Source organism: Gambusia affinis, linkage group LG16, assembly GCF_019740435.1.
Source record: "Gambusia affinis linkage group LG16, SWU_Gaff_1.0, whole genome shotgun sequence".
In the NCBI taxonomy this organism is placed as follows: Eukaryota; Metazoa; Chordata; class Actinopteri; order Cyprinodontiformes; family Poeciliidae; genus Gambusia; species Gambusia affinis.
Window position 1 is genome coordinate 12,884,277 of NC_057883.1, and position 16,092 is coordinate 12,900,368.

General features: G+C 41.2%; 2 protein-coding genes across 3 annotated transcripts; one reads left to right on the forward strand and one right to left on the reverse strand.

Annotated features, from left to right (window-relative positions):
* Window positions 1–4,578: 4,578 nt before the first annotated feature.
* Window positions 4,579–7,968, reverse strand: supt7l (SPT7 like, STAGA complex subunit gamma). Its single transcript, XM_044141852.1, has 5 exons — window positions 7,842–7,968; window positions 6,266–6,726; window positions 5,496–5,820; window positions 5,175–5,412; window positions 4,579–4,827 (listed from the first exon to the last, which is right to left on the reverse strand). Exons 2-5 carry the CDS (start codon window positions 6,700–6,702, stop codon window positions 4,607–4,609), a joined length of 1,221 nt encoding a protein of 406 aa, XP_043997787.1. The 5' UTR covers window positions 6,703–6,726; window positions 7,842–7,968; the 3' UTR covers window positions 4,579–4,606.
* Window positions 7,969–8,931: 963 nt separating this feature from the next.
* On the forward strand, window positions 8,932–14,929 carry LOC122845586 (solute carrier family 4 member 1 adaptor protein). Of its 2 annotated transcripts, XM_044141853.1 has the most exons (14): window positions 8,933–9,807; window positions 10,233–10,431; window positions 10,512–10,640; window positions 10,719–10,779; window positions 10,856–10,995; window positions 11,061–11,221; window positions 12,065–12,134; window positions 12,231–12,420; window positions 12,497–12,593; window positions 12,673–12,898; window positions 13,332–13,412; window positions 13,684–13,772; window positions 13,850–13,919; window positions 14,251–14,929. In XM_044141853.1, exons 1-14 carry the CDS (start codon window positions 9,106–9,108, stop codon window positions 14,298–14,300), a joined length of 2,265 nt encoding a protein of 754 aa, XP_043997788.1. In that variant the 5' UTR covers window positions 8,933–9,105; the 3' UTR covers window positions 14,301–14,929. The 2 variants fall into 2 exon arrangements, with proteins under 2 accessions (XP_043997789.1, XP_043997788.1); XM_044141854.1 differs by lacking the exon at window positions 13,332–13,412 and having other exon boundaries at window positions 8,932–9,807.
* Window positions 14,930–16,092: the final 1,163 nt, after the last annotated feature.

Below are 16,092 nucleotides of genomic sequence, written 5' to 3' on the forward strand. Positions count from 1 at the left end.
TCAAAGTGAATGGTGAGCCAAATGTCAAGCATGGTGTTGGCAGCATTAGGCTCTGGGAGTGTTTTGCTACCACAGAAAGTGGTACAAAAACAAAGTGAGTGGAATAATGGAGAAGGTGAACTTAGTCAATTTTTTCTAATTTACCTCAAATCAACGACTTAAAAATATGGACACCAGTGATTGTTTAAATATGATTTCAATTGTACATCCCATTTTAGAGTGGATTAAAAAGGCTAACATTATGCCTCTGGATTGAACCCTGGCCTCTACTCGTTTGAATGCTTTGGATTATGCCTAAAAGCCAAGTCTGTAGCAGGAAACCAACAAGCTTAAATGATCTCCACTAATTCTACCATGAGAATTCAAATATCCAAAATGAGTCATGACAAACATTTATCAAGATGCAACTTACAAAAAGAGATTTAACAAGAGGCCACTGGCACTGTATGTTCATTATCCTACCATACAATATGTTGTAGTGGCTGTAAAACCTAAAATAATACAACACTTTCAACCTCTTGCTGTCCTACTGTTTTAAACAGTGGACCAGTAGAAACCAAATACACTCGCCCTAATTCAAGACTGCATGACAGTATTTTGTAAGCAAGGCTGAAATGTTCAGGTAACATTGGCCTCATCAGTTTGATCACCTCTGCATGCTTATCAGCTTTGCAGAGTCTAAAACCACTCATGTGTGTCCAGCTTCAACCGTGACGCACCATCAGGGCAGAGAAAAAGTATGAAGCACGACGACCCCTGAATGAATAATTACCAGTGTTGAGTGTTGGTAGTGGCATCGCTGATGTGACTGCAAGCATCCAATAGATTAAGACAGCATCTCTTTAGGGGCCTCTTTTATATGGTCTTTGAAAATGTGTTGAAATGTGTTTACGTTGAATACACAAGGACATATCTTAATGCACAACCAACACATAAAAGATTTGTTTACAGAGGACTGTAAAAGGGGTTTCATAATACACACCCTATGACCCATTTCAAAAGCTAAAAAATTGCAAGGTTGAATTTTAAGATTAAGTAAACTACCCTGCTTTGAAAGAATTGCCCAAATGTAGCTAGAGGCTAGCTGTGCCAAAAGAAAACACTGTTTCCATAGGAAGCGACTATTCTATAAAAAAACAGGATTTTGATTTCTATTATACTTGCTATGACCTTACAAAAGCATTTGTTGTAGTGTGTCGATCTGGAACTGATTGGCCTCTTGCACACTTTTTAAACTTTATCCTTAAAACCTGTAAGACAGCTGACCCAGGAGTTGACATTCCAGCAAATCATGGTCAAGGACAATCCATAAAATAAATTGCAAAACACCCAAGAGCTCTGGCTCAGGTGTTCAAAGCCTCAGTTGGAATAATAAATGTGAAAGTTCATAACACTAAAATTAGAAATTGAACAAATACTGGGATTGGTTTTCTTACCATGTAAAACCTTCTGATTGCCCTGAAGTGCTCAAGTAATTAGTTTATTTAGTCAAGTCAGAAAGTGGATCAAATTGCTGTCAGTTGGAGTCATGACATTTTATCACATGGAGATTAATTTAATTAGTGCAGACAAAGCATCTACCTAAAGTATCTAATTAGATAACTGTAGTATTGGCACATTGCCTTTGAGTGACATTTCTGTTGGCTTAGTAGTGCATATGTGTGATTTACATAATATCTCACAGTTGTGATGAAAGTTGAAGAATAAGATGTCTAGGAATGCGACGGAGCATTATTCACCCATGGCACCATATTTTAGGGAATCACATCCAGGACAGAAACACCATACTGAGAATAAAGGCGAAACACTCTGACAGGCTTTCAGAAAGATTCACACCAAAGATAAAGGTGGCTCTTTTATTCAGATTGAGGGACACTCTGAAAAAAAGGGACACTCTCTTTTGTATTCAGAGTGTCCCTTTATTGAGAGGGACACTCTCTATTATTGAGAGAGGGACAATCTCAATAAAAGCAAGAAACTCCTCAGAGTTTCCAAAACTGAAAACACCAGAGAAACATCAGAAAAATCTGGCAAAAGGTTAAGTCAGAAACTTTAAATACCTTAGATTTCATTAATGGCATTGGTTTTTCAAAATTATTTTTCCAAAAACACATTCCTCTAAATGCAAAACCTCATCTTTGGTGTGAAGCCAAACTTTTCTGCTTCTACTTCGTGACAAACTCATGTTAGATTTTCCTTTCAGGCTCAATCTTTTAATCTAGTGATTCATAACAGTTGGCGATCTCACCACTGGATTATTATTGAGAGGTTTATTTGCATACTCAACAGCTAATCCTCTTAAGTTACTAACTGTGGACATATTTTGGTGCTATTTCTAATATACAGATGCAGTCATGTGTTTATTTAAATTTGTAACTCTGCAGACATTTTCATAATTCCGATCCAATGAATAATTTATCCATAAACTGTAGAACACACATGCAAAAACTTTATCTGCTATTGTGAATCTTCTGTATCAATAAGGAGAAAATAAATCATAAAACTTTTACTCTCTCCCTAAAACAGCAAAAAGTCAAATGATCCTTTAACCGAAAGTATATTGTCGCAGTAAGATACAGAGAAAAGAACAGAGTGAAGAGAGCTTTTCTTTGGTGACGTGTTACACAGACTGCAGATTTTTTTTTTCTTTTCATGTGTCATTTAAAAACACAAGAAAACCAGTAAGAAAAGTTATCCATTCTCCCTGGGTTAAAAAAAATTCACCTACACCTTGTGAAAAACAAACATGGCTGAGGAAGACAAACGCTTCTACAGAATCCGTGTTAACTCCAAAGCACACATTCATCTACCTTTCTGCATAAAACAACATGAATAAATGTAATGCCAAAAGATGAATGTTTCTCATCCTGGAGCACTAAAAACGTATCAGAAACAAATTTGACTCTATGAGAAGCAAAGCGATGCAGAAATTCATTGATAAACTTAAAAAGAATGCTTTAAAAGAACAGTTCAGTGGGTGCATATTCAAGGTTCAAAATTCACATATTCCTGAAAAACCAGCTATTAATTAATTATTTTATAGAGCTTATACAAAATATTTGAAAGGAAAATGCAGCTTGGAAAGCTGGAATTCTTCAACGTCTTTATACTTGACACTCTATTTGCTAGCTTTTGCAAAGCAAACAATCCAGGAGCGCTATTTATCTTCCTTTGCTCTCATTGGCCAGAGCGAAGATAAAGAAGACTGTAGCTACTGACCTCTGTGGTGCTGCAATGATGGTCATGAAATATCTGAGATTAAGTTGAGGGGCCAGTCAATGTTATTTAGATATATTAAGGCTTTTAAAAGATATGGTTTTAAAACTGGAAAGTTTTTTGTTTTTGTGTGCCTTAAATGTTGTCAATAATCTACTGAAGAAAGTCCCAAAGATGCTTGAGTTTTCACAAAGAAAACATGTTTCCCCTCCCTCAAGATTATGGACCACAGCGGTCAACTGCCCAAGAGGGCTTTTGTCATTTAAACCTACTTAAAAGAGAGATAAAGTGAAAAGCAACACATAACTGAATGTGAAAGAATGCAAAACATTTTGAAGTGTACTTGAATTCAGCAGTAACCCGTCCCAGTGGTAGTGAACGGGGTGATCAGAAAGCTCCTCTTTTAATCAGGACTTGAATGTGACGTTTGGACTCCTAGACGTTTTCAGTTAGGACGCCTGAGCCAAAAGAGAGTAGCGTTTACCCAGTGAAAGCTGGGATTCACATTTACAAATGCCAAGACGTGATTAATATCTTCTGCAAATCTCAAGAGGGGAAAAAAGTAGGCTATAATTTGTGTTTTTGAACCATTAGGCATTCAAAATAGTTCTCACACCTTAAGTGTGATAAATATTTAGTTATAGTGAAAGTAAGAATGCACAGACCCAAGATTGATCTTTTGAATTATGGTGGCTGCAGAATGTAATGTTGATCACAGAAAATACTGCTTAATGTAGACCATAAAAGCCACAGGTGTTAAATTAATTTTAGTACTCCAGCAGGGTAAAGAACAAAAAAATCTCAAGCTTTATTCGCTTGTAATTTTTACTACTATCTAATATGTCCTGCAGTGTGTTTTATGTCAAAAAGATTTTATAAATGAAAGCACTCAAGAAAATGACACCCCCATCCTGACATTGTCCCATCTACAACTGGGGTCCAACCCAACCCCACTGACAAGACCCAACGGATTCCGCCATCACGGTTAAATGGAGGAAGGATCGGAAGAACAGGTCCGGATGATCCTGGCTTAACACCAGATCCATCCAATAAACCACCGACGGCGAAGGATAACTGAGCTCCATGGATCAAATAATGAAGATAATAATGAATGCGCAACGATCAAAGAGCGGTTAATCAAAGATTTGACGATAAAGAGGAGGAGACGATACCAGAAGACGGATGCAACCAAACCTCAACCATGAGAATAATGAAGAATTGATATTAAACTCCCAGAACTGAGATCATAACCAAGTTGTCAAAGACTGATTGGCGATGCAGCGGTTCCTCATTCTATCCATCAGAAACCACAGTGGCGGCATTCTGATCAATATTCATCTAAATCCTTTCTTAACCTTCGCCAAAGATCACGACGCCCCATCAACGGCAGTCAATGCGAAGCGTAGCTGCCTTCAGACGCTGCCCCTCCTGGCGAAGGCGCCATGGCTCCTCCGGACTCACTCATGGTGGACATGGGATCCCCCTCTTCAAACACGTCTCCACTCAGGACGCCGTGGTGATGATGATGACCAGCACCCTGACCTTCGTCGCCGTCCTGGGGTTCCATCTTTACTTGGGGCCAAAGAGGGGAGTTGTTGGCCGCGCCACCACCTTGTGAAGAAATAAACTTAAAACTGTAGTTATTGTTCTGAACAAAAAATGTACCAAACATTTATGCAATTTTAACCAAATGATGTAAATGAGCAAATATCAGGAAAATCTTACTCTGGCACTGAGAGTAAGTCTGAAACTGAATCAAACTGTTGCTGCTAACACATATCACTAGTTGAAGAGTGTGCACATCTGTGCAGCCAGGCTATTGCAGTTATTGTGTCCTGTTTGTTTTTCAGTTGAATCTTTAGCATATATGTTACATTAAGGGAAGTCTTTAAATAACACATTGTGATTAAAAATGCCAGTAACACCCAACTTTGAGATGCAACAAGCAGTGGTCTCACCTGAAGTGTGAGGGGAGTGGTCAGCATCCAAGCCTGCCGCCAGCCTCTCTGCATGGGCCCCGAGGACTCCCATGGGTAAAGCCTGGTCCCCAGAGGCCAGGTCGGCCTCCGGCTCCTCACTTACAGGGAAGGGAATGTCACTCAGAGGCTCGTCCTTGATCTTTAGAGGTTTGGAGTCTTCCATAGCTTTCTCTGGATTCACCAGCCGCTCATATTCTTCTGCCAGCTCTTTGGTGACCTAGAAGACAAAAACTGTTGTTTCTGTTTGCTGCTGTAAATTGTTTTTAAAAAAAGAGCTAAATAAGCTTGAACTCATCTCACCTGCAGCATGTAGCTATGATAGTCCTTGATCCTGACTTGCCAAAAACACTGGAGGGCCAGCATGCTGCCAATGCCCACCTCGTGGAACACCTGCTCCACCACGTCCGGGAAGGGCGTGGCTCCCAGCCTGGCCTCGCGATCCACTGCTACTCGCAGGAGCTGGGTGAGGCGCAGGTAGTGTTCATGGACCAGGTCGGTCAGGGTCTCCAGGACACTTTCCTGGGCGCACTCAAAGCCGGCATGAGCCAGCACCGTGGCTACTGACTGATAGAGGAGCTGCCTGCAGGAAGGCCAACTCAGCTCTGTGACTGGTTCACCTTTACCTCTGAAAGGGCGGAAAAACACAAGGGGATTCTTCAGCACAGAACCACAAGTCTTGTCTCAAAGTGTCTTGTGAAAGTATATAGAATAAATAAAGAAAATAAATGGTTCGCAATTTTTCTTGGCTATTATATATCGCGTCATGAGCTCCCACTTCGCCCACCAATGGAATATCCAACCTGTCTAATAGTCCCACAGCAGTAGTAGCTTAATACAAATGCATGCCACACTTTTCAAATGTATTGTTAAAAATACTGAAGACTATGCAATGTTTTTCTTTGACATGGAAATTATTCTCTAGTTTGTGTTGGTCAATTATATAGAATCCCAATAAAGCACACTGAAGTTTGTAGTTTGAAATCTGAAAAGGTTTGAGTATGAATACTTTTTGCAAGGTATCTGTCATTGGTACAATGTTGAATATTAAAGAGGCGACATCTCAAACTTACTTGTAGAATTCACTCTCAGGGTCACTATGGCGAAGCTGAAAGGGCTGGTGGGGGTCTTTGCTGTCTACAGGCAGCAGATCGTCAGGCACAGTGGGCGGAGTGGGAGGACGCAGCGGCAGGTTGGCTTCAGTCTCCTCTGGTCGGCTGCCGCCCTCTGAGGATGCCGAGCTCTGACCCTGAGCCTGGCCCTGGGCTGCTGCCAGCAGAGCACGCAGGCGGCGGGCGTGCTGGCACAGCTGCACCGTGTGAATGGTGAGGCTGCACGGCTCTGAGGGGATATCCAGCATCGTGGTGGGCCGGGGGCGCTGGGCCGACGGCTGGTGCAGGGGCGGGTCCTGCATCTCCACAGAGCGGAACTCGCGCTGAAGCAGGTCGAAGGAGCTGCGACTGGGGGGAGCCCCGGATGGTCCAGGGATCTCACCCCAGTAACGCATCATGATTGATTCAGACCTGAGCCCAGACTAAACATGAAAGAAAGCAGAAGAAATATATTCCTTATCAGATAAAGTATTTTAGGTTGATTAAGAAAAAAAAAAAAATCTGACCAAAATAACCGACATGCAGTGCCTGGTCAAAATATTAACACTTCTAGGCCTCTTAACATTTTGTCACATTGCAATCACACACTTCAATACATTTGACTTGGATTTTATGTGACAGACCAACACAAAGTATTGTTAGTCTAGACTCTAGTATCTATTTGTGTAAAGCACACTACTCTGATACCTCAAATTAAAACGTAGTGCTTCAGATTACCATCCCAGGTCCGCTTATTACTAAAGAGTTCAAGTTTAACTGCAAGTATTCTGTAAAGGCATGGGAAATTTGTTGGAGAACTTCAGTGAACAAACATCATCATGAAGATGAAGCAACAGATGTTTAAAGTGGGCTTACAACAGTTTCCCTAAAGGTAACAAATTAAAATACACTAAATCCATGCATCCTTCCATTTAGTCATTATTTGCTACTTTGTGTTGATCAGTCTAAAAAAATCGCATTCAAATTCACTAAATTTTACACTGAAGCTTGTACTTGCTTGTAAAAAGTATCCAGATTGCATTGGATTTTTTTTTATTTTTTATTTTTTTTGCAAGGTACTGTAACCAACTCTCCAGACAAACTGCTTTCTGAAAGCAAATTAGCTAAATATTTAAATTAACTACACATTCTGCATTTTTAATTCAAAATGTGCATGTTTCTGCTAACTAGTAAACTCTTTCAGTTAGTTTAGTCCAATTTTTTATAAAGTGTCAGTGACTGGATCCTGGACATGAGAGTCGAGACGGATGGCAGTCACACAATATATCAAAATAAAAACAAAATGATATATTATTATTGCATTAAGCAAAACCGAAATAAAGAGCTCCTCTCGCTAATTCAAACGAACTGAAAAAGATTTTACATCTGGAAATATTGAATTAAAAAAATTATCACATTTTTGTTTGGAGTTTGTGCAAAAACATACAGAACAAATCCGTATAATACGACAACAAGGAGCTAAGCTAACATTGAGCCACTTTTTGTTCGTACTTCCTTATATAGAAAATAATTACATAAAATAAAGCTTAGAGGTTACCCTCGGATAACTTAAATCCAAAACGTCTTCGGTTTCGAACAGAAGCTTAATAGCAGCTAGGCTAACGGCTTTGAACGACGTTAAAGTTCGTATCTGATTCGATGCTGCCGAGCGAGTTCTTTGTTAAAGGGCCATTCCGCAGCTTTTAGGAAACCTATTTTTCAAATTTTCAATTTCAAAATTGTGTACACTACAATGGTCAAATCTAAAGTGGATTATTTGACAAGGTCTAAAACGTTATAATACATATTATATTTTAAGACTACAATGTATTAATAAAGAGCACTTTTAATGCTGTTTTGACCATGTAGACCAAATTAGAACTCCAATACACTGATTGTTCACACCTGAATCAGTCTCCATTGAAGTTAAATTATTTAAAATACAAGTTATTATTTGTATTAGACCACTTCTTTTTGTGAAAATAAAAAAACTCAAGAAAATAATTAAATACTGTTTGAAAAAAAGAGATCTACGACTTTCATTCTGAAACAAATAAGAACATTATTTCTTAACAAATTTTAAAAATAAGGTCATTTTTTAAAAAAATCTCTAAAGTCAGACAGTGAAAAAAGACGATCCATTAACTTGTGATAAGGCAATTTACAGATTAATACTATTTATTTAGCATGGATTATGATAAATGTTTCTTTAGTTATTATTTATCCATATGATTCAAGTTATTTCTTAATGGTTTATTATTTCTATTACAGTACTGAATAACTGCATCAATATTTTTGTTCCACGTCATACTAGTCTTATGTGTTTTGACTGTTTATAAATACCCAAAGAAGAGCTGTACTATTAATATTTAGTGTTATCTAAACTAATAAATAGTCATTTTGGAGTTTTCATGCGAATTTATTTATTTATTTATTTATTTTCGGCAAAATCCAACTTTGTCCAAATTAAGTACTTTAAATTTTGAAATAGAGTTGATGACTCCTTACAACTGGTGGGATGGCGCTTTAAAATTATACAAATCAAATGGTGACTTCAGTGTTGTTTCATTTTCTTTCATCCGTGCTTGAAAGCGGACTTTCAGATTAGTTCCGTTACCATTTAAACTCAGTCTTTGATAGAATTAAATTAATAGTTTTAGTGCTTTAAAATAACAAATCTAATGTATGTTAATAACACGTCTTGTGTTTTTGCGTTGATAGTGTTATTGTTTGTATATTAGGGACTTAATATTCGGACAAAATTTTCAGTTGCACCAAATAAAACTTGACGCTTCCTCCGTGCTAACAGACGTGAGGTAAATATGGAGGAAGAAACACAATCAGAAGTGGAAACGAAGGAATATTTAGACACTGAAGAGGGGAACAAGCCCACAGAGAAAGAAGAAACCAAATCTGATACAGAGATAAGGGATACCTTTAAAAAACCGGCTATTTTCGCGGCACCTTCTCTTGCTACCAAACGTGTAAATAACGTAGCAGAAAACAAGGTGGACAATGTGTGTGAAGCTGCCACCGATGCTGGTGCTGCTGGAGAAAAAGAACGAAAAGATGACAGAGATGTAGACAAGACTAAGAAACAGGAAGTCAAGGCGAAGACAGCTCCTGTCCAAGCTGGGAAGTTCCCTCCTCTGCCATACACAGAGCCCCCCTGGGGGGGTCCTCCACCAGAATCCCCCTACGCACTGGAAATCCTCAAAAACGGCACCATAGTGGACACTGTTACCCTGACCCACCGGAGCTACTTTGTGGTTGGGAGGCTACCTGTGTGTGACGTCTCCCTGGAGCACCCGTCCATCTCCAGGTATCATGCGGTGATCCAGTACCGAGGTCACACCGGGGAGGAGGACTGCGTGGGTGAGGAAAGGGGCTTCTATGTCCACGACCTGGGGAGCACACACGGCACGGTGGTCAACAAGAACAGGATCCCCCCGAAGACCTACATCAGACTGAAGGTGGGACATGTGTTGAAGTTTGGAGGAAGCACCCGGCTGTTTATCCTGCAGGTAGGTCCTCTTCTACAGACGAGTAATTCCAGAAAGAAATAATGTAATTTATGTGCAACGTGATACCAGAAAGTCTTCATTCTGCCTTTTTATGATGTTGAAATGGAGAATAACCAAGTACAGTGACTGTGTTTGGGATTATTGTCCATTTAAGATATACAGCACCTCACTGTCACTGTCCCTTCTTGAATACAATTAAACCAGCAGGAGTGTACTTAGTTTTCCTATCATGATTTAATTTACAGCTGTGAAAGAACCTGAAACCTGCCCAGTCATATAACTGACATAATTTCCTTGTCTTTAAAGATATTTGAATTCTCTGTAAATTAAAATTAAACTCTGGACCATCAGTCAGGAGCCGATTGTCCAGCAGAACGATATCCGAGGTTGTCCCCAACTCGAGGTCTTTCGCTTTTCCTCCACAGGGTCCGGAGTCTGATGAGGAAGAGGAGTCTGAGCTGACAGTGACGGAGCTGAGGGAGCGAGCCCGCAAACAGAGAGCAGAGCTGGAGAAGAGGATGATGGGAGACCTCTCTGACGGAGAGGAGGATGAGGAAAATGGTGAAGGCAAAAAGAGCCAGAGTGAAGCATCAAAGGAAGACTCTGGATGCACGTGGGGAATAGGTGAGTGAATGCGCTTTCCTTGAGTCAAACGCCCTGTTCGCTTCGTTTGATGCCTCTACGTCTACAAATCCATCCTGCAGAAGAGGATGCAGCTCCAGAGGAAGACGAGAACGAGGAAAACCCATTCTCAACCGAGTTCCACGAAGACCAGGAGGCAGCTTACCTGAAAGACCCGAAGAAGGCTCTGCAGGGATTCTACGACAGAGAGGGTGACTTTCTGCAGAACCCAGCCGTCTCTCTGTTGTTGCGTTTCATCTGAGTGTCTAACCTGGGGTTTCTGCCTGCAGGCGAGGAGCTGGAGTTTGAGTACGAAGACAAAAATCATGGCACGTGGCTCTGCAGGATAAAGTTAGTGAGCTGACGCACCCATGTCACGAGTTTCCATAAAAACACCTTTAAACTTTACACACGTTCGTCCCATCAGGCTGCCAGTGGACGACGCCTTGGGCCGACAGCTGGTTGCAGAAGTGACGCACACGGGGAAAAAGAAGGAGGCAGCCGTCCAGTGCTGCCTGGAGGCCTGCCGGATGCTGGAGGCCCGAGGGCTGCTGAGGCAGGAAGCAGGTGAGAGCTCGGCCCAGAGGAAAACGTCCGCTGGAGTCTGCGGCTACAGCTGCCTTTGGTTTCAGTTTCACGCAAACGAAAGAAGAAAAACTGGGAGGACGAGGACTACTACGACAGCGACGATGACACTTTCCTGGATCGGACCGGCACAGTGGAGAGGAAGAGGCAGGAGCGAATGAAGAAGGCCGGGAAGATCGAGGAGCGGACCGAGACCTATGAGTCTTTGGTAAACATGATACGTGGTTTTACACGCAATGTGGAACAATGGAGAGCAAAAAACTTGGTTTGTAAGGACAGACAGGTGTACAAGTGACTTTGGGTGACTTCTAAATGTTTTCATCATGCACATCAAAATTAGATTAATAAAAAATGAGTTTAGAAGCCAACAAAATAAATTTTCTTATAGACAGTTATTGTTTATGCCAGGTTTTATTCTTGATCAGGCTGCACAACATGCACATTTTTTTTGTTATCACCAGTGTCACTTTACACAAAATCCATGTAGTGAATATCTGCCTGGACTTAATTACTTATGTAAGCACCATCTATTCTGGCTCTGTTCCTGTTCTATATTTTCTTAATGTCACATGAAACGTTTGAGAAATTAAAGAGTCAATAAAGTCATAAAAAAATTAGTATTATTGGTTTATTAATGACAAACTGAAAATCGATTTTACTTCCATTTTACATTAAAATCATTTAAAATACAAATCAAACAACTTATTAGTACATTAATGAAGGTCTGACCAAGTTTTATATTGGTTAGAGATTAGAGTTGTAAAACTTTAACTTGCCAATTCTGAACAACAATTTACCAGCAAATTGTTTTTTTCTCTACTTTCTGTAAAAAGTAAGATAAAATAAATAGAACCATGTGAACAATTAAACCTTTTAAGGAAAATAAAGATAAAAACTTTTAAAAATCCCAAAGCCCTAAATTGCCAGATTTCTTCCATTATTAGCTGGAAAATGCATGTTGTTTTTTGAGTGTGAATGTGGAGAAAAACCATTTTACTGTCATTTCTTTAAAATTCAATGTGAAGACATTAAACATTTCAATATTGCTCAGGTGGCCAAGCTGTCCTCTGTGGAGAAGGAGCTGGCAGATGCTCAGAAAAGGCTAAGTAGCGGTAAACGAGGTGCGTCCTCTCCACCTGCAGAAAAGCAACTCTCCATTTGTTTTCAGACTTCCGCTTTGAAAAGTCGTCGTGTTTTTTCACGCTTCCTCCTTGCAGGCTCTTCGGCCTCCTCCGCGGAGGACTCGCTGGACGCCTTCATGACGGCGGTGAGGAGCGAGGCTGCGATGGACGGCGTGGAGCGCAGGAAGCTCCACGTACATGTGGCCGACCTGCGCAAAGAGGCCCAGCGGCTCCGGAAACTGGTGGATCTGACTCGGCCGGCGCAGATGCCCTCGCTGCTCCCCGGGTGAGATGTTTCCCCATCAAAAGCTTAACTGTTTGATTCGGATCTGTTTATAAAGCCGAGGTTGCTGTGATTATAGTGGAAGCTCTGAGGCGGAGAAACCCAAGAAGAGCTTACCGCTGTTTGGAGCCATGAAGGGAGGAAGCAAATTCAAACTGAAGACGGGAACCATAGGGGTGAGCGCTCCGGCTCCCTTGGATAAGTCTCGTCTTTGTCCTCCGGTTTCTGCTGCTCAGCCTCTCCTCTCTGCTGTAGAAGCTGCCTCCCTGGCGGCCCAACCTGCCCGCTGAGCTCTTCAACATGAAAGAGCTTCCACCCACAGGGGAAGAAGAGGAGGAGGACGAGCAGGAGAAAGAAGAGGAGGAAGCGGCAGATAGGAGTAAAGATGATGGAGAGGAATGCAGCGCCACCCAAACTAAATCTGACTGTGGAGAATCTAGCATTCTTCTGAGTCAGCAGAAAGACTCAGAAGAGGTCAAAGGTAAAAAACAGCTGTTTGGTCCTGCTTTTCAAACTGGTTCTGACCTTTTCATGCCACTAGGTGGCAGCATTATCTACCAACCTTCTCATAAAAATGCACATGGGTCCTCCGACCTTTTTCTTTCACTACTTCAGATTTTCCTCAAAGGTAATTTCTTTGTTTTTCAAACACTTTTTGGGCATCAGAATAAAAATGTTGTAAGAGAGGAATTTTAAAACCAAAACAAGGATGGTGAGCTGGTGATGAACCAAGTTCAGTATAAAATTTTATGCGTTTTCCTTGTCCATAAACAAAATAGACATAGAAAAATATTTGCATTTCCAGTCTTCGTTCTTTATTCCACTGTATAGAAGTTGTCTTTCCTTTCCTCCTCCCTTCTGTTTTTTTATCTTCCTGTCTTTTCTTCTGCAATCTGATCATTTTACGTTTGTAGCATATTCAGAGCAAAAGCTGAAGAAGAGCAATAAAGCAGAGCTGCAGGTTCCTCTGAAGTCGTCAGCCACCGTGAGCCCAGGTGAGTCCGTCAGTCTTCCATCCTGCATCAGGAGCTACTGTTTTGTTGGTTCTTAGGGAACCAGGGTGACTTAACTCTTAGAAACTGATTCAGACTAAACTGAACCTTCAGCCTTTTTTAACCTTAATTTTACACAACATTACAGAGCACCAAAGGGGGAACTTGTATAATGACTTCCAGCTGCTCAGAGTTCATCATTGTGTGAATTTGTTTCTTGTCTGTGAAGCTGAAGGCAACCTTAACGCTGCAATTTCACTTGTGTTGTTCACAGAGTCAAAGGCAGGGGGCGAAGCAGAGCCAGCAGCTGCTGCAGCAGGGCCTATTCCCAGGAATAAGAAGAGAGTGATGGGCCCCAGCAGGGTAGGCCCCTCACACCTCCCATGTGTTAGCTGAGCGCTCAGTATGAACTGACTCTAGTCCTTGATGTGTCTCCACAGCCTCCGGTGCAGCTATCAGGACAGTATCCACAGGATGACCCTGATTACTCCGTGTGGCTACCGCCTGCAGGTAAACAACCGGGCAGTCAGCTGACCTTAAATCACCCACCCAGCTCATCAGGCGGAACTGTGGAAAAGTTTTCTCACATCTTTAAACATTTTTCTAAAACCTTCCTTTAAATCTCTTCTATGGCTGGTGAGGAAGAAATACGTGGGCTGCATCTCATAAACAAGCCTTTACGGTTTATTTGTGCCGCCGAGGAATGCACATCAGAGTTTCTCAAGCGTTAAGATAAACTTTAATAAAAGGAGTGTTGAGACAGCTGCTAGGAGGGAGCTTTTATTCAGAGACACATCTGATTGGACGAGGAAGTGATTCACAGCCTCCTCTTTTCTCACAGGTCAGACAGGAGACGGTCGAACTCACCTCAACGACAAGTACGGCTACTGAGGAGGACCAACACAGACGTCAACGAGCAGGAAGCGGCTCATCGTCAGCCTTGGTGCTGGAATGGAAGCAGTTGAATTTACCACTTTTTATTTGGACCAGAGGAGACAAAGCAGCATCTGAATCATTCAGCTTTTTATTCTTTAGCTGCTCTTCCTGCAGACGAACCAACCTGACACCCGGTCTGCGACCCGCTGCCGTTCGGCTTCAGTCGATCGCTGGCGTAACCTTTAACTGTTTCTCCCCTGCAAAGGGAGGGAGTGTGTATGTGTGTGTATCAGGAAGAGAGGAAGAGCATAGCAGCAGCTTTTCTGACCATCTGGACACTTGGATGGCGTACTAGATGAAACGTAAGCTGATAATGACTCAAGCTAAGTGGAGTGTGTGTGAAGTGTGTGTTTCCGTGAGTGTACCCACATACACCGTCCAAACCCAACCCTCTCGAAGTTCTCTTTTTAACAAGATTGTCTCTGTGAGAGCTCGGTGATTCCTTTCTCTGTGAAATCCCGCTCAGTGTTGTTTTCTTAAACTTCAGCCGCACATCCCACCCTCTCTGCTACTGTCTTTTAAACACAACAATAATAAATGGAAACTCTATTTTGTAAAATAATAAAGTAGCGCATAACTACAAAGAGTAAAAGTTTTTGATTCTGTCAGCCGGTGGGGAAAAAAAAATTTGCTCACATAAGCCGTAACGCAAGACGGTCAAGAAATTTTTTGAGCAGTTCTGTTTTTGTTCTGCATAAATGAAACTTTTATTTTAGTTGGTTGCAATCTTCTGTTTAACCACCAGGTGTTAGTAAAGGGATATTTCATATTAAAGTGAGCTGGCGAATCAAAGACTACTTGTTTCATATGCATGGTTCCTCTGTAGCATGGAATATAATTTAATTATCACTCAGAACTATGCTTTTCCATTAAAATTTTAATGGATCCGTTTGTTTATCCCTCCACTCATTCAATCTATTCCAACTAATCATCAGTTTTCCCCTCCATCTATAATTCCATCCCCTCATCCTTTCTTGCATACTTACATTGGGGCATGAAGGGACTACAAGGTGAACCAGTTGAACAGTTATGGGTTTGAATCGCAGCCTGGTGCTTTTCTTCAAGGCGTTTGCATCTCTGGTTACTCTGGCTTTCCTCAAGACTCCAAAACCATGACTAAAGTTAATTGGGTTCTTTAAATTGCCCTTCGGTACGAATGTGTGCATGATTGTTTAACATGTGTGACCTGTCCAGGGTGTACCTCTCACCCAATGACCGTTGGAGATAACCGGTTTCCCCCAGCGACCCTGTAAGCAGGTGTAGCTGACGGACGGATTACCCCTCAATTGCAGCTGCATGTCTTAGATTTTCCACATGTTGAGATTAAAGCTTTTGCACATTCTTTACAAAATAGCTGGAACTCAGTCAGATTGAGTGGAAAGCATCTTAACAGGAGTTTTTAAGTCATGCCACAGATTATATCACTTAAATATGCTTTGATCTAAACTTTTCCATTCTAGCTTTAGCTGTATGTTTAGGGTTAGAAAGTGAAACCCTATCTCAAGTCTTTGCATCTTTTAGCTGATTTTCTTCAAGCACTGCCCTGTTAGAAATGTTCCTATAAACCAGGAGTCTGCAACCTTTACAATCCAAAGTGCCATTTTTTGCCCTCCGTTCAGCTAAAGAAAACTTCAGAACCATAAATGATCTTTTGGAAGAAAAAAAAAAAACTTAACATTTTCAAGAAACATCTTCTAAGGAAAATTTATTTTTATAGGACCACCAGTATGTAATTATCTGACTACAA